The sequence below is a fragment of the Asterias amurensis genome, chromosome 3, assembly GCF_032118995.1.
Source record: "Asterias amurensis chromosome 3, ASM3211899v1".
Classification (NCBI taxonomy): Eukaryota; Metazoa; Echinodermata; class Asteroidea; order Forcipulatida; family Asteriidae; genus Asterias; species Asterias amurensis.
In genome coordinates, this window is record NC_092650.1 from 2,197,331 (window position 1) to 2,222,874 (window position 25,544).

The window sequence follows — 25,544 nt, forward strand, 5'->3', positions numbered from 1 at the left end:
AACTACAAATTTGTATTTGAATTTGAGTTTTAAAGGAACTAGGCATTAAAGAAGAATTCACTGCAATGTTTTATAAAAAACCTACCTTTTGAAGTTTCTGTGCATCTTCCTTTTTATTAGTGAAGATGACGATTCGTCCGGATCTGGATTCAAGAAGTGATCTGATAAGAGCAGCGCGACCGTCTGGCTCAACTCTTAATACAACCTACAAATATAGTTTCAAATAAGATAACATTAGTCTTAATCAAGATTAGGAATTGAAGTTTATTATTCTGTTTTCTAAATTTTTTACGGCAAAACCAAATTACGTACATATTGTTTTATGAAAAAGTAAAGTCTGTTCCGAGCTAATATGACTCATCAGGTCGGTGTTTATATCTGTTTTTCCTTGGCATTAAACAACTGAGAATATTTCTATTCCCGCTGGACAGGATGCCAGTCCATCACAGCTCACTCCCCAGCTCTCACCGGTACCCATTTATACTCCACGGTGGAGTGAAGCAATTATTATAAAGTGACTTGCTTAAGGACACAAGTGTCACAACTGACCTGGCCAGGATTCAAACCCACATTCTGTAAATTATAGAACTTGAGTCCACCACCCTGGGCCGCTCGGCCACAACACCCCACATAATTTATTCTTACCTGGCGCACTCTAGAATAGACTGCTGCCTCTAGTGGGAATGTACAAGCAACGATCGGATCTGACATATAGCTCCTGACGAATGACCCCATAGCCATGGTCCATTGTGATGCAAAGAGAACAAGCTGTCTTGGTGCAGTACGATGAATACTATCGCTCATAGATAACATTGAACCAAAATCACCCATCAACTGCTTCACCTGCTCACAAAAAAATATTGAAAATGAAAATGAAAAGTTGAAAATTATTCAGCAATATTTGGCACTCCTTTTTACACTGCCTTAACAATTCTGTATCTGTATCTTATACACATCTGTCTTTCAGGCAGGTGAGTAAACTATCTATGAAAAAAGAGGAAAAGAGAAAAAACGGGCAAGAAAACAAGAGAAAAAGATAACATTCTTATACTTTTGTACACATAAAGTGAAGATTAAGAGGAAAACATAACCAAAAAGTCTCACATGCCTGCAGCCGAAAGGCTAGGATTGATCCTATCTCGAGGACGATTAACTCGACCTAACTTCAGATGGATTCAATGCGTCCTACGTCTTTGGGATACGGAACTTTCCTGGTCCTAAGTCCTAAGATTAATCCTAAGTTAGGAAGAGTTTGGTGAAATCGACGGCTGCTCTTTTCTCCTTAGGGTTTTGGATAGGAAAGTTATTAAGTTCGCTTCTCTGGGAGTGCTGGGCTGTACAACCAAAATTATCAAATGAAGACGTAGAAACTGATGTTTAGTGTCAAACTGAAGTAAGAACTACTTACCTCTGATGTATAATCTTCACAAAGAATGTCTGCATCATCAAAGACCTGTAGGAAGATTTCAAGAAAGTTAAGACAATAAGAAGGGCAGAAGAACTCTTTTATTTCTTAAGAAACTTCAACACATCAAAGAACAACAAATATTTGTGTTTTAAAATAAATATAAACACTTCAGTTCAAACTCACATTAATTCAAAGATTTCAAGAAAAAGTTCAACCCAATACACAGTCAAAAAATTGAATTAACGAAGTAACTATAAATGCATTGTTGGCTATGCAGAAAATTCATTAGTATAAAGGATTCTTCCAGAAGCCATGGCTTGTTATGTTAGACAAAAAAGAATGTGAACAGGAACAAGAACAAGAAACTTTGGCATATGGCACCAATTTCTGTCTGTCTTAATGATCTCCAATCAAGGGAACTCGGCAAAGCTCCCACTAGGGGATATAAATGCCCAGCTGGCAACAGCCAATCTCTCTCATACAAACTTTGATTTAACGTCTATTATTAATTGTACCAATCAAGAAATTGTGATTCAGTAACTAGACGACAATACTTATTCTTCGTCATTGTGGAATCAGTGCTTAGCTTGGCTATATTCAAACCCACAATCTTGTGATTGCAAGTCCTGCAGTCTAACCACTAGACTGACATAACAGGCCATATTTTGTAAAATAATTGGGGGTTTAATGACCTGGGGTGGATTTCACAAAGGTAGTCCTAACTTAGGACTAGTCCTAGGCAATGCTAAGAGATATGACCAGTCCTAAGTTAGGATGAGTTACTGGTCCTAACTTAGGACTGGTCCTATCTCTTAGCATTGCCTAGGACTAGTCCTAAGTTAGGACTACCTTTGTGAAAACCTCCCCTGGAGTTAGTAGTACTTACCAAGTGGCTGAGTCTGCGAAGGCTGGCATGCTCTCCTTTGATCATTCTAAGCAAGCAAGGTAAAGTAGCAACAAGGACACTACATCCATTCATCAACTGGACCTAAACAAAGATAAGAAAACATGACATCAATATATGGCAAGTGAATAAAGTGTCCCAAAATGATACACACCTCTTGGTTCATTTTATGCAATCTTCACTTGCTTCCAATAAAATTTAGACTTATTTACAAACTCATGCTTCTAACCTACCCTTCAATACCGACTGCACCATCATATCTATCTGAATTCATCAAGCCTTATTACTCTATATAAACCTTTCCAACATAACCAAGAGACCTTCAGAATAAAAACCCCTCCCTCCTACCATCACATACCTCTTGATCTTCTTCTGACCCGCCACCATGAATCAAGATCACTTTACTGCCTCGTTGAGATGGAAGAAATCTCTTACACTGGTCATAAACCTCAGCTGCTTGACGCCATCTTGGACATACAACGATCACCAGAGGCTGGAAACAAATCGGGTGGAATAAAACAGGAGCTAGAGTCATTACAGCCAGAAATGAATTTCAAAACTTTTCAAAGACCAACGTCAAAAACTTTATTTGACAAGTAATTCCTCTGAAACTCGATAACCAATATGGCTCATCTGGACAGTTTTTAAATTCAGTTACAGTGACATTAAATGACTGAGAATATTTCTACTTCTCCTGGACAGGATGCCAGTCCATCGCAGGTTACTCTGCAGCTCTCACCAGTATCCATTTGTATTCCACGGTGGAGTGAAGCAATTATGATAAAGTGCCTTGCTCAAGGACAGAAATGTCAAAACTGACCAGGCCAGGATTTGAACCCAAGTTAACCTGAGTCCATCGCCCTAACAGCTCAGTCACAACACCACACACATAATAAAAGCAAGATTCAATAATATTAGTTCAACTCACCCCATTGCCTGGTGGTAATGAAGAGTATGTCGTCGGCTGCATTGTCTGTGCAATCAATGGCAATAGAAACGCTAAGCTCTTCCCAGTCCCGGGGGCGGATATACCCACCGTATCCCTCCCTCTGAGAATAGAAGGCCAGGAGTAGGCTTGGATGGCACTAGGGCCCTGATAACCAAGCTTGGTGAGTTTCTGAATAGGGAAACAATCGAATATAGAAGAGTTTTATTTAAAAAAAATAATCACACACAGGCTTCACAGCTGGATGGACACACTTTGGAAAATTAACTTCGGAATTGTTCAAAGGCACAGGGGTGGATTTCACAAAGGTAGTCCTAACTTAGGACTAGTCCTAGGCAATGCTAAGAGATAGGACCAGTGCTAAGTTAGGATGAGTTAGGACCAGTGCTAAGTTAGGATGAGTTACTGGTCCTAACTTAGGACTGGTCCTATCTCTTAGCATTGCCTAGGACTAGTCCTAAGTTAGGACTACCTTTGTGAAATCCACCCCTGGACATGTTTTGGTCATTACTAAAAAATACACCACTCAAAATACATATTATCACAAAAATCTACTTGGTAACAACGGAAACTGTTGAAAGTATAAACCATTGTGAAAAACAACTCCCTCTGGAGTAATGTAGTTTTTGAGAAAGAGGTAATTTCTCGCTAAAATATTTAAATCCGAAAAAGACTTTATGACTGAAGCCTTTCTCAGGCATCTGAAAGCACACAAATTTGTGTAACAAGGATGTTTTTTTTCTTTCATTTTTGGCCTGCAACTTCGTAACCAATTGAGTCAAAATTTCACAGTTTTGTTATTTTATGCATATGTTAGGATACACCAAGTGAAAATATTGGTCTTTGACAATTACCAATAGTGTCCAGTGCCATTCAAGTGAGGTTCGACACTGATTCTACAAATATGGTGATTTGTTATGACAGAAGGTAGTTTTTACACATCATTACCTGAAGTATAGCCTGAGGGAAGAACGAATCTTCAATGGTAAGCATCGGTGCAGGTGGCCTGTCTCCGTGGATCAGTATGCCGGAATTCTGCTGCACTAATTGATGATGCACCTGTTTCTTCTCCATAGAGGAGGACACAGATTTACTTCCGGAAGAAATCTGATTCAGAAGTCTGTTGAAATAAACACACCCAAGAGAAAAACAACAATGAAAGGAGTGAATTTCATCTATTATTTGAAAGAAATAATGCAAATTTTGACAAAGAAAGGAAATTATTACAACAATTAACATCTACTAATTCAAATATTAACAATACAACATAGACCTTCCTTCACTTTGCAAATTCTCATGTCTTAGATTGAATATTATAAAGTAAACTACAGATACTTTAGTGAATAAATCACATCGATTATCATTTGAAATAAATAAAATAAGTTCCTTTTTTTTCATGATCAAATATTTTAGACAATCCCGGCCCGTTATCTTGTCTGGGCCGCACGCCCCTTTGCAATGTTGGCTCTCATTGCCTGGTCTACACTCCAACTGCGATTAAAAACATTGAGTGAAAAAAAGGGGGAGGGTATGTTTTTTTGTCAATGTCATGTGACCCTTGCATGCCCCAAGCATTTTTGCCAGGATTGTAGCTTTAACAGTGGCAGAAGTGTTACATTTTCCAATGGTTGACAATCAAGGGAAGTACATTACAAAATTGTCTTTGCACAATTTTTAAAAATGCTACTAGCACATCTTACATTCACATTTGCAATCAATAAAAAGACTCTGACCTTTGACCTATGACCTTGAATTGTGGTATCACTGGGGTCATATACTGAGTGGGTTCATCGGAGGACGAGTTGTAATAATCTGGATCGGATGAAAAGCCACTTCTCCTGTTGGATCAAACATCGGTTTTTAACTGATTTCACAATGAGTAGAATAAGTACATGTATTGTCCTTACAATTTCTTGATTTGTGCAATTCGCATTCATAGACGTTAAACAAATGTTTGTACGAGAGAGATTGACTGTTGCCAGCTTGGTGTTTATAAACCCCTTGTGGGAGTTTGCCGAGTTCCCTTGATGGGAAGATCACTAAGACAGATAGACAAACCTCCCAAGTTGCTATAGAAATGTGACGTCAGTGAGAAGGGAGGGCTAACAAGACACTAATAATTAGTGACACTTGATCATGCAGACACAGAAAAATAATTACCTTTCCTGTTTTTGTCCGACACTCGATAAAACGGCAGGTAGGCAGATCGTTTGTCCAGGCTTTAAGGAATCCATCTCCTCCGGCATGAGAGAGAATTTACCTCCAACGGCAAACGGGAGCCTCGTAGCACCTGACTTGTTAGTCTGTACAACTTTGATCGGTGACGGTGTTTTTAATCTCAGACTTGATGCTCCTCTTGGTTGTTGTTGTTGTTTAATGTCAGGTGAGGTTTGAGCAACAGGTGTTTCTAGAAGACTTTGGGACGATGTCTTAGTGAGTGGTTGTGGAGACTGGTTTCTTGCTGATGGCAGACTTTTGGAAGATGGTTGAGTAAGCGTTTGTGTTGACAGGTTTCTGGCTGATGGAGGCACGTCAACCGTCTTCTTAGTGTTCTCCATAAGTGCCATCATCTGAGATAACAGTTGCTTCGGGGATTTGGTTACGGGCTGACCATGCTGCGAGTGTTGTTGTGAAGACAGCCCTAAAACTCCTCCCAAAGTTGTTTCTGAGTCCAACCCTTGTCTCTCAGAATCTGAAGCCAGTGGAGATGTTAATGGACTGGGCACACTCCGTTTGTTTGATTTCAGCCTTAGTCCATCAGAGCCTGAAGCCATCGGAGGCGTAGGTGGACTAGAAATACTTCTTCTGCTTGTAGTGGATTGGACGTCAGATTCACTGCTTGGAGACAGAGATCGTCTTGACTCTCTCTGTGATTTTGTTTTCTTTGGTGTAACTGATATTGAACCTAATGGCAAAAAGAACACACAACAATTTAAAGGAACGTTACAGAATTGGTAAGAAACAAAATCGTGAAGATCACAGATTTACACAAAACTTACACGGTCTAATGATGATGATGATAGTTGAAAACATCCCTTGAAACATTTTTGTCTGAACTGTCATATTTGATGAGAAATAAATAATCTAACTTCGTGTTTGGAGTTAACCGCTCAGTGAGCGTTTTATTCATTTTTTTCTTCCATCGATGTCATGCAAAATGTGTAATCCGTTTTTCACTATTTTCTCGTGACCCAGATGGCCGATCGATCTCAAACATCTACAGGTTTGTCAGTTTATGTATATGGTGGAATACATAAAGTGCTTACACTGTCAGCAACTGTTTTGTTAGCAAAACCAATTCTGTAATGTTCCTTTAAGCTGCAAATGTATGCAGGGAACCAGTCACACACATGGCATATTACACAGTGTTTTAGCTGTTTAGCCCGTTCCTGCTATCAGCAAAGCCTCTCCATGTTTAACAGCTTTAACAAATTCGTGCAGTGGTTCGATCATTTATTACTCACCATCCAGAAGTGACGACACATCTCCTTTCGTTGCATAGTCTAGCTTTAACAGTTCCTTATTCACATTCACCTGAAGATTAAAATCATTCCAGGTCAAATCAATCAGTCAAATCAGTCAAATCAAAAGTAGTCAAATCAAAAGTAGTCAAATCAAAATCAGTCAAATCAAAATCAGTCAAATCAAAATCAGTCAACTCAAAATCAGCCAAATCAAATTCAGTCAAATCAAAATCAGTCAAATCAAAATCAGTCAAATCAAAACCAGTCAAATCAAAATGTGACTGGTACACAAAATCTGAGAAATCTCCGAAGGAGTACACCCCCTTTGTGTGGTAGAATGTGACTTCCCTGAAACCATAATTGTATTCATTTTGCAACTACCTTCACAATTGGTGCAAGAAACAAAACAAATCTATTCAGTGACAACAATGTAAACAAAAATGAGACATTAAGAAACAAAGTGTACCTGGTTCAGATCCACACTGACGTACAGTGTGACTAGAGATATGCCATCCTGTCTTGTATGGTGGATATCAATCTTGGCTGGTTTACCTAAAGATTAAAAAACAGGACATTAGTAAAAAACAGACAGATCTACTAATAGGAGACTTTGAAACACTAGGTGGCAGCAGACTTACCAGGTAAATTCCCATTGCTTATGTAGTTTTGAGCGTGCGCGCATTACCGAGAACAATGGATTTTATCTGGTTAGTCTGCTGCCACCAAGTGTCCTTAAAGTCCCCTCTTGATGAGCTAAGTGTCCCACTTGTTATTCAAATTAAAAGTTACAAGCAAACCCTGTCAGCCCTAGCTCTTCTCCGAACCAATATTTCTTCCTAAAAGTTATCTTTTTTTTTCTAACCTGCTAACATTTCTTCAAAGTACTCCACTGCTGCCGTGTCCCATTTTGTGGTTGGTCTGGAAAGAAATCAAAACAAATAAGAAATATTAATTTGCATATGGGATTTGAGGCATTGCATAGGACCTAGTGAGGTATCAATGTATATTTGGTTTTCAGTAACTTTCTCACTTCATTCTTTCGTTAAAAAATATTTTCCTTTTCTATGTCTTCCTCATGTATTAACGCAATGTAGTACAAAAGGAAAGAACAAACAAAACCCACAAAATAAACAAACAATTGATAAAGGATCTCTTTGTGAAAAATGGGATATCTTCAAGCGCGTTAGAACCCAAATTTATATGAATTGATGGAATGTTCACTATTGTGCAACAGTGTTACGTACAGCACGCTCATTGGCTCCACCTGTCGTACAATAACAAAAAGGAAAAGTAATATCATGTGTGGATCTACTTTCTGGGTAGATTATGCTCTTTTGAGAACTTGTCTTTCTATAGACGATGTGACCTGTGACATCACATGTTTACAAAAGAGCCACAGAGACTGGACTTCCTGCAGGTAAGATTTGTAAACAGCCTAATGAAAGAAATCATAAAATCTTATTTTTTATGGAGATTGCACTCTCTAATTCTTATCAACTTTTGATATGATGAAAGGGGGCACATCTCAAAACTTGTCCAGCTTTTACTTTCATAATTCTTGGATTTATGAGGAAATTATGACACAAAATGTAAACTTTCCCATATGACCTGTGTAGTACTGTGCCTGCCAGAATACCCAAAGAATGTACAAGGTAACACTTATTGTAAACAAAGTTCACATGGTCTATATATTCTAGTCTTGGTAGTAAACCATTAAATTGAATCAAAATCCCCAAACGGTGGGTCCAATTCATACAAAGAAAGTAGCGACTTACTGCATAGTTGCCTGATCTTCTTCAAATGACACTTTAAGAGTGAGTGGAAGGAGGTCATAGAGGGCGTACTCCCTTGCTTGAAATGGTACACCAAGAAACGAGGCTGGAATGTCACGCATTCTAAGGAGATCAACAAAATCAGTTTTTGTTTAAATTCTACGGGGAAGGAAATACAGTAAAACTAAAGCTCTTGTTCTGGTCATTTGGCCATCTAGTTGTCCCAACGATTTATGCCATCTAGTTATCCTTACGATTTATTTTATGTACTCAAAAACTGTCATCAATCGTACATGTACGACCCATGATGTACATGTTATCACAGTAGGGCATTAATACTCAAGAAACACTTTTGACTTTGGGATGTATGTTTATTTAGTTTGGTGAGAAAGACCAGTTTAAAAACATTTATACACAATTTTGAAGCTTAACCTGGGCATTTTGGTTAATAGGCAAAAGAAAACAGGTACGGAAAGAAAAGAGATGAGTTTTCTCTGTCTGTATTACCATAGTAATTTGTATTGTGACATCACAATTTGCATAGCAATAATTATTCATTCATTCATTCAAACGTACATTTATTTAAATACGTCATGAAAACAGAACAAACAATTTTTGTTAAAGGACCAATAAACAAAGCTATTTAATGAGGGTGAGAAAAATAAATAAATAGAGTATGGAGGCATCATCTGGAAGCCGAGGCTTATGTAGGGATGCCCGGGGACAGACAATAAACGGAGACAAGAACGACGGGCAGACAATAAGAACAAAGACAGACATGATGAGGACAATTAAGAATTAAACACAGCTTAAAGTCAATCCTAGCCTTTTATGATATTGGCTACTGTGCAGCTTTATGACATTTGCAGAATATAAAAAACAAAATTACATTTTGAGATAAAAAAATTTACCTGCTAGTAGGAACTCGGATCGATTCTCCATAATCCAATAAGACGCAACTGCAAGAAAGTAATAAACTTACAAATTATCAAATAATAAACCACAAGGGTAAATTTTTAAATCGGGCTACACAGCTCAGTTGGTAGAGCGTTGGCACATTGATTAGGAGGTCTTTGCTTTAAATCATGCTCTTGTAAACTTTTCTTTGTTCAACCCCAAATTAGTTCCCAAGTTGTTCATTTTTCCGATTATATCTAATCTTTTGAATATGCCTCCATATTTCCCTCTTATCTATTTCATTGTGTCTTGTATAATTATTGTTATAGAAGTTCTTTGAAAATCTTTGTTAGCACTATGGAAATAAATGCTAAATTTAATCAAATTGAATAGTAGTATTTTTTTTACTTTCCTGCATTTTTGTTTTGGTGTTCCTTGTAATGCACAGTAAAATGTCTTTTTATAGGTCACTGCGCAATAATTTGTATTATTATTATTATTTCAAAATCTACACTCGATCTATCATGCCCTAAAAATCACCACTTCTCAAATATTATATAAACATAAACCAGAAACTTATGACTAAAACTCACCTAGCCTCTTCCAAGTACTTGCGATGTATGATGCTAGTGACTCGAGCTCGATACCAATGATCAGTTTGCATCTTCCTCGCAAGACATACCTAAGACATTCAAATGAATTCAAAGACGTGTATTCTCACTTTGTGTATTTATTCCCAACATGCATAAAATAACAAATCTGTGGAATTTTTTACTCAATTGGTCATGGCAGTTGCAAGTGAATAATGAAAGACAAATTTGTGTGCATTCAGATGTCTAAAAAGTCTTCAGGACTGAAGCCTTTTAATATTTGAGTATGAAATTAATTGTTTCTCACAATGACTTATACTACCAACAGTTCTCCATTGCTCGTTTCCAAGTTGGTGTTTATGCCAACAATTATTTTGAGAAATTGCCAATAGTGATAAGTGCTTCTAAAAAAGGCTGTCAAAATATATTTAAACGGATATCTCCCCCCCCCTGCCACCCCCTATACGCTTGCCACCCCCTACCTACCATTCCTTTCTTAGCCTGGTTAACATGCATACTCTGAAACTGATCTGAGCTACAGTATTCATCAACATCTTGACATAAAAGAAGAAACGGCCTGGCCTGGGGCGTCATGCTCGGTCCTGGTACATCCATGCCACCCCTTACCCTTGCCACCCCCTAACCCTTGCCAACCCCTTACCCTTGCCGTTCCCCTACCTACCATTCCTTTCTTAGGTTGGATAAACATGCATGCTCTGAAACTGATCTGAGCTACAGTATTCATCAATATCTTGACATAAGAGAAGAAACTGCCTGGCCTGGGGCGTCATGCTCGGTCCTGGTACATCCATGCCACCCCTTACCCAAAAAGGTTGCCACCCCTTACCCTTGCCACCCCCTAACCCTTGCCAACCCCTTACCCTTGCCGTTCCCCTACCTACCATTCCTTTCTTAGCTTGGAAAACATGCATGCTCTGAAACTGTTCAGAGCTGCAGTACTCATCAATGTCTTGGCATAAAAGCAGAAACTGCCTGGCCTGGGGCGTCATGCTGGGTCCAGGAACCTCCTTCGCCCAGAAATGACTTGGATCAGTCACCTGTTCATCAAAATGACAAATATTTGGCAAGTTGGCATTTTGGGAAAAATATATTTAGCAGTTGCAAATCGCTTACTAGAACACTCAACAGTTTATTAAGAATTCATTTGACGAGTAAGAATTCATTTGACGAGTCTTACATAACATCAGGGCTCAAAGTTAAAGGCAGTGGACACTATTGGTAATTACTCAAAATAATAAATAGCATAAAACCTTACTTGGTAACGAGTAATGGGGAGAGGTTGATGGTATAAAACATTGTTAGAAACGGCTCCCTCTGAAGTGCCATAGTTTTTGAGAAAGAAGTAATTTTCCACAAATTTGATTTCGAGACCTCAGATTTAGAACTTGAGGTCTCGAAATCAACCATCTAAACGCACACAACTTCGTGTGACAAGGGTGTTGTTGTCTTTCATTATTATCTCGCAAGTTCGATGACCGATTGAGCTCAAATTTTCACAGGTTTGTTATTTTATGCATATGTTGAGATACACCAACTGTGAAGGCTAGTCTTTGACAATTATCAATAGTGTCCACTGCCTTTAACAATGGACTGCAGGGCCTAAGGCCGATACTTTTAGCATTGGGCAAGTGAAACCACAACCGGACAAGTCAGGTGGTCTTGTGTTTTTGTGTTTTTCAATTGACTAATAAACAGTTACACCTCATTGTCTATTATCTCTAAATTTTGACAATGTGATATATCTTAATAATTATAGTGTTTATTCAACATGATATTGCAAAATAAATTTTGTAGAAAACATTGCGGTACAAACACTGCAGTCTTCTGGATTTCCGTGAAATTGGAGCCAAGTACATCCTTACTGTTCTTGCCATTTACAAACAACACTGAACTTTAAATGTCAAACTGAGGGACGATGCAATGGTCAAGTGTCTTGCTTAAAGGGAAGGTACACGTTTGGTTATTGTCAAAGACCAGTCTTCTCACTTGGTGTTTCCCATCATAACCATAAAATAACAAGCCTGAGAAATTTGGGCTCAATCAGTTATCGAAGTTGCGAGAAAATTGTGAAAGAAAAAAACACCCTTATTGGACAAATTTGTGTGCTTTCAGATAAGTCTTTTATTATTTTAGTGAGAAATTACCCCTTTCTCAAAAACTACGTTACTTCAGAGGGAGTCGTTTCCCACAATGTTTTATACTATCAACAGCTCTCCAATGCTCGTTACCAAGTCAGTAAGGCCTATTTAAGTTAATATTTGTTTTGAGTAACTACCAAATGTGTACCTTCCCTTTAAGGAAACAAGTGTCACAAGTGGGACTCAAAACCACACTCAGAACACCAGAGTTTGAATCTGGTGCTCTTAACCGCTCGGCCACAACACTTCGACGCTTCCATTTAATGTCTGTCCAAAATGTCAACAGTAACAGAGAGTAAAAGACTTACCTTCAATATTGTAACGTCAATCGGAGCCATGTTGAGAACCGTTATGCAGCACACTCAAGGAATATCTAGATAAAAACAATGTTCAGCTGATGATATTCACATTTTAAACAAAATCTGAAACCGTTTAGGCTTATTGAATTTTTCCACTATACTAACATTAACAAACAAAAATTGACACGTGGATCTCAATGTTTTTGTCTCATATTTTGGAAGAACTTTGCGATTTGTTGAGCAAAATATTTCATTGATGTTTAGTTGCGATATCGAAACACTCATCCCAACAGGAGGAGGTTTACGTTATTGCAACTACATGTAGATATGATGTTGTAAGCCCATTTATTACACAATGGAATCTATTTTTTTGTTGGCAAAGAACACTCAACTCGTGAAACACAAATGGTCGGACCAACCATTCTTTGAACAGGGGTGTTTGTGCACACCACGATGTTTTTATGTGTGCACACTATACGAGAACAGCCTCCTCTGTGCACCGCTATGTATGAAGCAGCAAGGGTGCACAACAACCGTTGCGCGTTTAATAAAACCAGCGTCATGGGCACTCCTTTTCACGGAATGTTGGTCCAAAATTTTTTACAGAAACTGCTTGCTTGGATTCTTGGATTTGGAAGTTAAACTTGAAATTGAACTTGAATGAAGTACCCGCCATAGTTCATTAGTTGCGATAATGTAACCTTCCTCCCGACGGCCGTAAGAGGAGGGTAACAGTGTTGCAACTACATTGCCAAGACTAGGCATCTATTCTTGAGAATTAAAAAATTAAATTATTCTAAAAAATCAAATTATTAAAATCAAATTAATAATATTGAAGGCAGTGGACACTATTGGTAATTACTCAAAATAATTATTAGCATAAAACCTTTCTTGGTGACGAGTTATGGGGAGAGGTTGATGGTATAAAACATTATGAGAAACGGCTCCCTCTGAAGTGTCATAGTATTCAAGAAAGAAGTAATTTTCCAGGAATTTGATTTCGAGACCTCAGATTTAGAACTTGAGGTCTCGAAATCAACCATCTAAATGCACACAACTTCGTGTGACAAGGGTGTTTTTTCCTTTCATTATTATCTCGCAAGTTCGATGACCGATTGAGCTCAAATTTTCACAGGTTTGTTATTTTATGCGTATGTGGAGATACACCCAACTCTGAAGGCTAGTCTTTGACAATTACCAATAGTGTCCACTGCCTTTAATATATCCTGATGTCATGTGTTTTCAGTAGGATAACAGGAAAATTGTTCACAATCAAAAACTAATTTTTTTTTTCAAATCATCTATCCAATTTTTTAACAATAACACTTTCACTTCATGGTGTGTTAAAATTTTTAAAGTTTTGGTTTTACGTTGCGAGAGACAGTCCGCCATTAACAGTGCTTGTGCATGGACGACATTGGAGCAACGTCATATGTTTTCACACCTTTCATTGGTTGGTATTTTATTGAATATTCAGAAGCTAGTATGGCGGGCAAAGTAAATTAAAAATATTATTCAATTACTACTGAACAAATTTAATTACATTTTTGTCCTAAGGCATTATGGCTACTATATTAGAATCCAGAGATATCATAAGGCATGAAAGTAAAACACCCCACCCCCCCTTGACGCACTCACACTTCATAACAATCCGTTTTCCCCCATTTCAGACCAGTAATGTTTGGTTTCAGGAGATAAGAAACCAATCTATGATATTTTCTCTTAAATGTAGACTTAATATTTATTACGCTTATCGGAATTTATAACAGTTATGAAGTAAATATATAAAAAAAAATTGTTGTCATTTTCACTTAAAATATTTTAATATTTTCCCCACATTTGCGCACCATAGAATCCCAAATAGTAACCTCACGTGATCCATCTAGTGACTAAAGCAGAATAAAACTCAATCTAGCAGATAGTAATTTTGTTTTGAACTTTCGAGGTTGGATGATGTTTCTTTGACTCACTTGAATGTTGGCATAATAATGCACTAGTGATTAGTACCAAAAATCAATCATTTTATAAATGTTTGAGCATAACCAACGACAGGAAACTTTATTCTCAGCATGATTAAGCCTGATGAAAATACAGACCGTGAGTAAACTGCATAGCTTCTGTCACCGGTGCAGCTTACACAATTTCGCGGTAAACGGGAATCAAAGTTGGGGACCGAAAACATATGAGGGTCGATAACGTATGACGCTACGATACAAAATTACTTGTCACTCTTCGGTCTTGATTATGATCCAGAATCATGGGTTACACTAAGACCCAGTAACTGGGGCGCTGTGTTAGGTTACACTCAGTTCAGCAACTATATAGTACAGTGAGTGACACTTACTCCTAAATTGGCATTATACTAATAAACAGGAAATACACTTTTCTGCCTGCCCAGTTTCCGGACAACTTCGGTTTAAAAGTACTTTTGCTATCTAAAAGAGAAGAGGCAACAACTTCAAAATCATCATCATTCATTGTTAAATGTGCAAATTTTCCGCACCTCACCACCAATTTATCCGCCCTTAAAAAGCTCACAAAATTCACCATTATTACCATGATAACTCACTTTAAACGCTCGTCTATCAGAAAGTTTCACATTTTAAAATATGACGGAACTCCCCCATGACGTTATTATGTTGTGCGTGAAACACACGTGTGTAGTTAAATGCGCGGCTGGCTGGACATAATTGACATATTGAGGGCGGTATAACAAAATAACAGTTGTCAACTCAGATCCAAAATAAAGAATGTCATTTTTTTCTCTGCTCTGGATGGGACTTCAGACTTTTTATAGAGACCAAGGATCATTTTGAATAACAATCACTTCTCATTTTATGCGGGTAGATAATTTAATAGGTAGTAGTCCCCTACAATGGTGGATTTGATTTCATCGATGAAGCCCTAACTTAGTGTTTCTTCACCAAGTAAGTTCCACTGGATAAATTGTTCATCTGAAAGTAAATAATTAAACTTGTTGCTGATGTATGTGACAGTACTGTCATGACCTATGACTGAGTCTGACGGTAATGCTGCTGTCCCCTGCATGCTGGCACTGACTTATGGAGAATAGAGGAAGGAAACGGACTTAATTTATCATGACTGTTGTGTGGTCTTTTAAATTTTTAAACCTCCATGAATTGATCAAGACTCTTCCTTGTTTGACTTTCACTTTTCTTGTTTTTTTAGGTAGCGTAGAGTCTTTTTTAATAATAGACTGACATTTGCAGAGTTTGCTAGCGGACTGTGTAACTTATAAGTAAACAATAAGTGCAAGTGTAAACCTTGCGTGGTTAAGTTGTTTTTCTTTCGAATGGTGAAGTAGCTACAAAAGCTTAAATGAAACTATTTATGTTAGTTAGTCATGAAAGTGCAACATTTTATTTCCTCTCTGCAATAACCTGGCAAATATAAAATAACACAGAAACCACTTATTTTTACTTTCCAATACAACAGGCAAAGTTGAGAACGCACTATTGTTCTCAGCAGAGAGGGACTGGCTGGGAATGACAGGTGACTGGTGGTTGTAAACCATTGTCAACATGATCATGAGGTGGCTGATGAGAACTGTTGTTGGGTGCTGGGTCTCTGGAGCAAGACATGTCAGGTAATAAAGCACTCATTGTTTCTTCAGGCCTGGAATTACATGGAGGCCAATGGCCTGTGTTGCCCTATAGTCTTGGCCTTGTGGTGCCCCTTTAAAGGTTCCCCGTAGGCTAATATAGTAATTCAGATTTTACAATGGAACTTTATGGAAGTGCCCTTTGCAAAATGAAAATGGCATTGCCCTGTCAAATATGAAATTCCAGGCCTGTTTGTATTTTATTTATTGTTCTCTGAAATTGAAATTTTGTAAATTTTTCTTTATCACGACTTGAATTTCATCTTTTATGTGAGAGGGCAAGGGAATTTTCTTTTTGTAAAGGGCGCTTTCATTGGAAGACCTCAAATAAGTTTATGATGAGGGGCACCAAAGAACACAAAGACAAGGCAGGGCAATGTAGGCCATAGTCTCGGTGGTAAAATTTCATGACTGCTTTTACAACAAAATTAATTACTGTCTAAAACTCTAAAATGTACATCATCACATTAAAACTGTGTAAGGAAGACACTCAAAGTTTATTATTAATGTTTGTTAATTTAAAAGACACTGGTCACCTTTGTAATTGTCAAAGACAAGTCTTCTGGTCGTTGAAATTGCGAGATAATAATGAAAGAAAAAACACCCTTGTCACACAAAGTTGTGTGCTTTCAGATGCTTGATTTTGGGACCTCAAAATTTAATTCTGAGGTCTCGAAATTAAATTTGTGGAAAATTACTTCTTTCTCAAAAACTACGTTACTTTAGAGGGAGCCGTTTCTTACAATGTTTTATACTATCAACAGCTCTCCATTGCTTGTTACCAAGTTAGTTTTTATGCTAACAATAATTTTGGGTAATTACCGATAGTGTCCACTGCCTTTAAAACCAGTTTTTACCTACAAGATATTTACTTGGATATATCCGTTCTGCTGAAAATAGATTCATTGTTGATTCTAGAGTAGCAACTGTACACAACGGCCCCAGCATGTACTATGTATACTTCCACAGTGCGACCATTGAACCATCATCTCAACTAACAAAGTCCAATGTAGGACACAGTTCTCTTGTATTATGTATTTGTTGAAGTTTCTATCTTTTGAGTGATAGCAGCAAGATTACAAATATGTGTTTGTCTTTTGTTTTGTTTTCTTAGGTTTTCACCGACAATGGTAGATTGTCCTGTAAACTTTGCTGTATGTCCTTCCTTCCATTGTTTTATGCCAGGGCTAGTATCGGCATACACTGTTGATGTAGAGCATCACCAGACAATAGAATGACCTTGGGTTAGGATTATGTAAATGAGATTTCAGTAATCATGTTGATACATCAGCCTACAATGTGTACATAGTATACAGTTATGCCAAAGAGCAAGGACCAGGTTATACCATCTACCTCCATGGTTATACAGTCCTAGAAGGGGTGGGGGGGGGGGTCCTAAACAAACATGATGAATAATTGACAGACACAATGGCAACTCATTGCATTGCATAACAAGTGGGATAACGGTAACTCTAATAGTGATTGATTTACCAATGTAGCTTGTTAGCAGCAAGCGAGCAAACAAACTGTGTACCACTACCTGTCTTCTTCTACAAATGTTAGTTTAAAACAAGGTTTAAAAAGTAGAATCGGCAGTTGATGAACAAATTTTTCTGAATGCAGGCCTTGAACTTCGCTATTAAAGGGGCACAGCAATTTTCCTCTGGTGGTAAGAGGCACTTCTATGAGGAAAATGCAAATTTATTCATGTTAGAACTTTGGAAAGTGCACTACGGCAAAAGCACAGGGCACCACGGCAATTGCTGTGGGTGCCGTGGGTTGTTTCGAGGCTTGAGAATGTGAGTCAAACAGAAAGGATGTAAAGCTGATTTTCAGTTCATGTTTGATTGAATGTTCGATCGAAGCTTGCTTCAAGTTTAAACATTCCTGCAACTGCTTTACTTTAGTATGGCAGAAAAAAAACTCAAACAAAACTCAAACATGTTTAATGTACATCGTTTTTGTTTTGTTTTCTTTTCCTGCAGTAGTGCCATCTGTTGGGGTTGGCAGTCGTCTCTAACCATGGCAGCATCTCCTCCCTCAACCCCAAAGTCTTCAACCTTTTCTTCTACATCCTTCCCATCGAGTAGTTGTCTCACCGACTGTCTCGGATGTCGACCGCACCTCACTCATCTAGCCTGCATAGAGACTCGTATGTGTAACAGGCTCTCGACGCTACTCACCATCGTGGTCTGCGGTGCCGTTTTATTCTGGATCTTCCAAGAACAGTTGTTACTCCTTCTGCCATGGCTCGTCAGCACCGACCCTTACATCGGATTTATCGTCTTCTTCATTCTCTTCGTAATCATCTCGCTTCCGTCCTCGATCCCGGGATATTTAGTTTTAAACGTAGCCGCGGGTTACCGTTATGGAATAGCGTTAGGTACCATGACTGTGATATTCTGCGCACTGGGAGGTGCATACTGTGCCTTTGTATTCTGTAGATTGCCGTGTACAGCGTTTCTACTGGCCAAGCTACAGAATGATTATCTGCAGGCTATTGTAAACTTGGTTGAAGGTGAACATTCTTTTAAAGTCATAGCGCTGACGAGATTGACTCCGATTCCTTTTGGTCTGCAGAATGGTTTATTTGCAGTAAGTCATTGCATTCAAAATAACAATTTCCTAAAAATATTGTAATAAATAACGTTTAACTTTCTGTATGGCGGAACCACTTTTTCACTCATTTTTACAAAAAGAAGTGGATATCTCATTGAGGTAAACTATATTATTTCATATCAAATGAAAAAGTGGTGGCGCCATACAGAAACTTTTCCTAAATAACAATAGTGGTTTATGATAAAGCACTCAAATCCATTACTCAGTGACTCAAGGCACTTCAACATTCAGTGTTTTCCTGCAAGGTATTTTGGAGCTACTTGAGATTGATATTGGGAGTGGAATATGCAAACTTAGGTTTTATGGTAGTTTTCAGGGCTTGAAATTGGGAGAAAGCCCTCATCAAGGCTGAAGGAATTGCAGCTCAAAACTGTTACTGGACCAGAGACTTTGAAATTGTTACAAGACCGCAATAAAAGCAAGAAAAACACTCTACACAGTTTGACATTTTAGCTGTTTTTGGAACAAGCACAAAAAGAAGATTTATCAAATTTTGTGTATGGGTAACACTTCTATAGTTAATGGCATTGAAAGACATCTGTATTCATCAGTAAATGAAAAATGCAGTGAGGTGTTACTGTTCAAAAGCACAAGACCACCAGACTGGTACAATTGTAAGTTACTGGCCCGACGCTAACATCATTGGCCAGTGGTAATTTCGAGCCCTGGTTTTAAATGTTAGTGAATATTCGTAAGGAATCACAGGCCGACTTGGGCCAGCGGTCCTCAGGTCCAGTGTTAGTTTCGAGCCCTTGTTTTAAAAATATCATTGATTAGATCATACGAAAGCAGAGTTGTCATTGACATTAATGTATTATTCTTAACAGATGACGAATGTTTCTGTCTGTACCTTTGTATCGGCGACGGCTGTTGGATTATTTCCGAATCAACTTCTTAGTTCCTACTTGGGCTCCACATTGCGCTCTGTGAAGGATTTAACCCACCATCAATGGAATAGTCAAGTTGTTATCATTCAGGTAAGAATATTATTCCCTTCGGCCTCGGGAAATAGGCGCTCTTCTGGTCACTCAAAGTCCCTCGGGGGAATGGATGTACACTAGTTACCGAATTATGCCAGTCAATATGTGTTTTATAACACAGCTCGGTCTTAATGTGAAATAAGAACAGAAATCTAGAAAAGAAAGGAAGTTTTGTATTTGCTGTTCACGGTTCAAGTCAAGAGAGGGCGCTGTGACCGGGCACTATTTTCAAAGACTAGTGCCCGCTGGGGAACTAGTTCCCGCAAAACACGCGCGCACGACCACTAGACTATATTAGTTCATCCCACGTGACCGTGTTTCAGCCAACCAGAATACAGAACTTTGTTATGGGTTGGTAACAATTTCACCACAAGGGTTGCATGCAGTTCATTGATGTGAGTTGTGGAGTTGCAGGTAGTATTAATTTTTTTACTTTATATTTATTGGTTTATATCATTAAAAAAAGGAATGAACAGTATGACAACCGATGGGTTGAGTTGCATTTTTTGTAGTTTTTTTATGTGAGCTCAATCAATGCATGGGAGATTGGTGATTTGCTTTCTCACTGAATGAAAACCCAGGATAATAAACAAGAATGAAATAAAAACTGGGATGTGTATGCTTCTGTTATGAAGTTACTAAGATTAGAAATAGAAGTTGTTACAAGAACCAACAGGTAGGGGTGTAAAGTTCAATACAATGGACACACAACTAGTAGCACCTGTTTATCAAAAGGTCAACCAACTTTGGACCCAGTAAAGACTGGACAGCTGGGTTCGCATAGTGGTATCTTTCCTCACCTTTCACCTCTAGGACCCTGGTTAAAATCACCCTGTGGCACTAACCCTAACCCCTAACCCTATGTGGATTGCATTTTCAGTCTCTACGGACTACGTGGGTTTTCCCAGGAATAATTCTCTGTGGTTTTCCTCCTACATCTAAAACTGAAACTTCCTTCCTTGTATTCTCTCTTAGTACAGTGATTAAGAGAGAGTCCTTGGCTTCACAACCAGAATAAATGAAATGAAATAAATGAAAATGAATTACCCAGGATAAATTGTTGTTGATAAGAATAAAAAACTGGGTGTGCATGCTTCTACCATTGAAGTACCTAATCACCATAAGGTCAACCAACTTTGGACCCAGTAAAGACCCCCCCCCCCCAGGGGTAAATGGGTACCTGTGAGGGCAAAGATGTTTCTTGAGATTGATTTAGCCGGATAGCGCATTTGTTGCACAAGGCTGTATACTCCCCAGGAAGCTGAGAAGGGTTACCAGTATTATTTGAATATCTGGAAGATTGAACTACTGAATATTCACCAAGGTGTTTTTTTTTCTTTCCAGGTGTGCCTTACCATTACACTGTCCTGTTATGTAATAGCCAAAGCACAGAGACATCTACTTATCAAAATCCATGATCATAAAGTCAACAAGCTAGAAGAGAACACTACGATTCAGGTCATCCCAACTGCACTTCCGAGAGTGAACCCTGGGTCAAAGGTGAAAGGTCAGGATTATGGTAAGGTCAGTAGCGTCGTCAACTGGGAAGATAAACTTTCAGTTATGATTGAGAATGAGATGGTTAAAGGGAAAGAATTAACAAATGAAAACGACAATAATCAAAATGCTTTTGAGAAGTGGGTCACGTGATGTTATGGATTAGTTGGTTTCCAGTCGAGCATAAATTGTTTTTTGTGGTCTTAAAAATTATTCGTGATTGTGGTGTTTAAAGAATCCAAAAAAAACTTTTAAAACACTTAAAAGTGTTTTGGGGACAACATTTCATCGAATTTGATAAAACCTGAAGTTTATACAGCGATGATAGGAGCTTGTTTCTTCTAATTCAAATTGCTTGGTCAAATAACATGATAATGAATAAAACACAGATTTCTCCCAAAAATTATTTTTAAAAAAACGGGCGTTGAAGTCCCAAAACTGGACCTAAATTTGTATTTTGTATTTATGACAATCAAAAGTATTTATGAATTAAACTGCAATTGAATTAAGATTTATATTTAAGAATACAGTTTATTGTACAATAGTGTGCTAAGTATATTGTATAAAGGCGAGCAAGTTCAAGAACCAGTTTCATAAAGCTGCTAAGCAATTGGTTTTTGCTAAGCAACAAAATGAGTGGGCCACCAGTTGTAAATGTAAAGTGTATGGAATTTTGGCTGGTAACCATTTTTTGTTAAGCAGTTTTTTTCTGTGCTTAGCAAGTTACTTTGCTTACAGGCTTTATGAAAATAGTCCCAGACAATTGGGGTAGCAGTAGTTGCACAAAACGGCCTTCCATCAAAAACAATGCCAGTGACAAGAATTATTACATTTATTATTTATTCATTGTGTGAAATGAGTGCATGGTTATTTTCATACTAGAAATATATCCTGGAGCGGCCAACTTGATTTTTCTCAAATCCAAATCATTGTAACGGAACCGAGAATCGAAGAAGGAAAATCAGGGTGTCCTTTTTTATTTATGGATTTTAGCATTCGTTATTTTTATTGGAATTCACGCAACTTGACTAAGATGGTGACAGCATGGATTTATAAAATGCAGGATTTTTTTTCTGGATAAAGCTTTCAATTTGTAAATCAATCCGGATTTAATTAGTGATTCTAATTATTTTAATCTTTTGTCATCAGATGACTAGTGTTCGGAATCCTGTCATTATGATTTCTGGCATAACTGTTTTAGTTATCATATTATTGGTTTATTTAAAAAATGGAAACATGGCGTCCACCATCAACACTTTGGCTGTGAATAACCAATACTTTATATTGAAAAACATATCTTTTCACAACCTTTTTTTCCTTGAAACTTTTTCCACCAAAGATTTTAAGTTTTTTAAATGCAGCTAAAACTTAATTGATATTTTATTTAATATTTTTTTTGTAAAAAAGCTTAATGTTTTCCCACTTTCTTGCTGCATTGTGTAAAGAAAAGAAATTTTTTATATCCTGAAACATGTTTGTTGGGGTGTTTTTTTTTCTTTTTCTGTAGTTGTTGACATTCACACATCAAGCAAAAAGGAAATTAAGCTAATTTTAATGTTTTAAACAATTGTTTCTCAAAAATGAGGTTGAGTGGGTCAAAAGAAATAACTGAAAATCGAAATTCAGATGTTATTTATATTAAAACAAATATAAATGTATTTACTAACAAAAGAAGAAAATTACCTAGCTGGCCGAGCTCATGAATTTCATTCCTTATTCAAATACAAAGTTGTTTGTTTTAAAGCAAGGAAACGCCATTGAAAATGACTGATGATTGAGACCTCTGATCTAAAATATTTGGTTTATTCAGGGCATTTCTTTGTTTAACAGTCTGTTAATTAAATTTAGGAAGGTTTTTTTTTTAATGTTTTTTACCTTGATAGAATTACCTAAGAACAGAAAAAAAGTATAAAACTGAATTAAAAACAAAGCAAAACATTATATGAGTCACTTTGTAATGAAAGGATTGTTATCAGTACATAGCTATAAAAACAAGTGTTATCTCAACAATTACAAGATAACGCGAACAATTGTAGCTAAAAACAGGTTTAAAGGTCAAATTGTTAACTGATATTTTTTCACTCATTCATAGTTTTTGAAAATGATATGAGCAACTGATAATGAAAAGATCTATTTAAATTTTTCTTATAATCTTGTGAAAAATTGTATATACAAATTGCTTTAATAAATTAAATTGTGTAAACATACCGATCGCCCAGGGTAAATGAAATTAAATAAAGATATAAATGTAAATAAAAACGATTTGTTTTTAGAATAGATAACCAGTCAAATGTAAGTTATTAATGAAAATGATATTTTATGGACTGTGTGTATTTACCATGTGTCTGTTTAAAAGAGAACTTTGGTGAATTATAAACTTGACTCTATCTTCAAAGCTCAAAGCCTTTTCTTACCTCATTGCTACATCAAGCGCTATTAAATCACATTTTTTAAAATAATCTTTAAGAGTTTGGTAATAGTTTTAATTATGAGAATGCTAAGATCAAATGTTGCCTGTGTCTGTTATGTCATCTGTTAATATTTGAGTGTAACCATGTTACACTCCTTTGTGGAAAAATGAACCAAATCAACCAACGGGAATGCCAAACATTTGCCTAACAGCTAAAATGCACAACACATTAATTGCCTCAAAGCATGCATTCTCAGAGTTCTATTTCAATGAATAAATGCAAGGTAGATATTGTTAAAACATTCCAGTTTGGTACATTCCTTTTCAGATAAACTTTGTTTGCATTTCATGGTGCAATGTCAATACTATTCAGGTCATATGATGATATTCCTTTTCTAATATTATTATATAAATTTCACAAAAGTTTGAAGACACTAGACACCTTTGGTAGTAGTCAAAGACCAGTCTTCTCACTTGGTGTATATCAACATTTGCACAAAATAACAAACCTGTAACAATTTTAGCTCAATTGGTCGTAGAAGTTGCGAGATAAAAAATAAAAAACACCCTAGTCACACGAAGTTGTGTGCTTTCAGATGCTTGATACCGAGACCTCAAAATCAACTGCTTAGGTTTCGAAATCAAATTCAAATATTTTAGTGGAAAGTTACTTCTTTCTCGAAAACTAAAATTGCTTCAGAGGGAGCCGTTTCTCACAATGTTTTACTATCAACAGTTCAACATTGCTTGTTACCAAGTAATTTTTTATGCCAACATTTATTTTGAGTAATTACCAATAGTGTCCAGTGCCTTTACAGCACACACGGTCTGTTAGTTCAATGTGCATGTTACTTACTCTTTCAGTCTGAACTTTCCCTTTATGAAATTTGAAATGTTATTTTTTATTCCATAAATTGACTGAAGGTGCTTATTTTTTACCCACAAAATGCTTTAAATTAATCATGCTTTAAAATGCATTTGTTTTTTTAAATTAGGACAGAAGTCTTTGACTTCCTTGTAGTCTTCATTTATCAGCCAATCAGTCAGATTTGTTGATCTAGCTTGTTCCGAGTAAACCACTTCAAAATTAGAAAGGTAGTGGTAGTACTTAAAGACCAACCAATTACATACAGAAACCTGCATTTAGCTTTCATAGCTTTCAAAGGCTTAAGCCCGGTTCATACCTCCTGCGAGTGCAAAGCGAATTTGACGTCGTCTGTTTTCGCAGCAATATTCGCAAAAGAGTTGAGCACAACTTAACTGCTGCGACCTATTCAATGTGAACTTCATATCAATTTCAACATTCATATCGCATTTGCAGGAAGTATGAACCAGGCTTTATGCAGTTTTTTATAATTAGTATTCAAGTGCTACCACCACCTTCCTGTTATTTCTATCTGGCTAACACGGCTCTTTTAAAATAGTTAATGGCCTGACGTTTCGACCCTAGCAGAGTCTTTCTCGAAGGCTAAGTGACAAGTGACAACACAACAAACATGTTTGTTGTGTTGTCACTTAGCCTTCGAGAAAGACTCTGCTAGGGTCGAAACGTCAGGCCATTAACTATTTTTTGCATTTATACTCTCGGTCCATTTGGTTGGTAAGTTGTTTGCAACAGCTAATTCTATTTTCTCTTTTAAAATAGTAATTTAAGCTTTCATTTGGTAAATTGTTTTTCTGAAGTTGTGTTACTTTTATACATAAATAATGATATCTTTTCTGAATGAGTTAACTATGTGAAGCTGCTGTGTCATATCAAAGAATTATGAATAAAAATTAAGATGATTAAAAAAAGAAATGTTAGTTTTGTGCTGTGGGTGTTTCTCTTTGACTTGTATGTTTTTATAAAGTAGAGTAACTGTTTAGCATAAAAATAAACCAATTTTTTAAATGTTGAGATAAATCTTAAAAATCATTTTGTACATTTTTTTTCAGAGCATTTGACAATTTATATTTAATTTAAATTTATTTTAAAAG

General features: G+C 37.0%; 2 protein-coding genes across 3 annotated transcripts in view; one reads left to right on the top strand and one right to left on the bottom strand.

Annotated features, from left to right (window-relative positions):
* The window catches only part of LOC139934857 (putative ATP-dependent RNA helicase TDRD12), a 40,995-nt gene extending 25,908 nt beyond the window's left edge, over positions 1-15,087 (bottom strand). Inside the window, exons 1-18 of one of the 2 annotated variants that reach the window (XM_071929266.1) lie at positions 15,009-15,087; positions 12,449-12,513; positions 10,884-11,039; positions 9,985-10,073; positions 9,406-9,453; positions 8,498-8,617; positions 7,585-7,640; positions 7,189-7,274; positions 6,723-6,792; positions 5,419-6,163; positions 4,992-5,096; positions 4,207-4,378; positions 3,241-3,429; positions 2,671-2,805; positions 2,295-2,396; positions 1,409-1,453; positions 646-843; positions 86-205 (exon numbers count right to left, since the gene is read on the bottom strand). In XM_071929266.1, coding sequence (XP_071785367.1) covers positions 86-205; positions 646-843; positions 1,409-1,453; positions 2,295-2,396; positions 2,671-2,805; positions 3,241-3,429; positions 4,207-4,378; positions 4,992-5,096; positions 5,419-6,163; positions 6,723-6,792; positions 7,189-7,274; positions 7,585-7,640; positions 8,498-8,617; positions 9,406-9,453; positions 9,985-10,073; positions 10,884-11,039; positions 12,449-12,478 — 2,466 coding nt within the window. In that variant the 5' untranslated portion in view covers positions 12,479-12,513; positions 15,009-15,087. Of the gene's footprint in view, positions 1-85; positions 206-645; positions 844-1,408; positions 1,454-2,294; positions 2,397-2,670; positions 2,806-3,240; positions 3,430-4,206; positions 4,379-4,991; positions 5,097-5,418; positions 6,164-6,722; positions 6,793-7,188; positions 7,275-7,584; positions 7,641-8,497; positions 8,618-9,405; positions 9,454-9,984; positions 10,074-10,883; positions 11,040-12,448; positions 12,514-14,942 lie in introns of both variants that reach the window. The other variant, XM_071929267.1, reaches the window with a different exon arrangement.
* Positions 15,088-15,193: 106 nt separating this feature from the next.
* On the top strand, positions 15,194-25,313 carry LOC139934880 (uncharacterized). The gene is made up of 5 exons (XM_071929301.1): positions 15,194-15,366; positions 15,896-16,046; positions 18,047-18,656; positions 19,508-19,657; positions 21,005-25,313. Exons 2-5 carry the CDS (start codon positions 15,982-15,984, stop codon positions 21,308-21,310), a joined length of 1,131 nt encoding a protein of 376 aa, XP_071785402.1. The 5' UTR covers positions 15,194-15,366; positions 15,896-15,981; the 3' UTR covers positions 21,311-25,313.
* Positions 25,314-25,544: the final 231 nt, after the last annotated feature.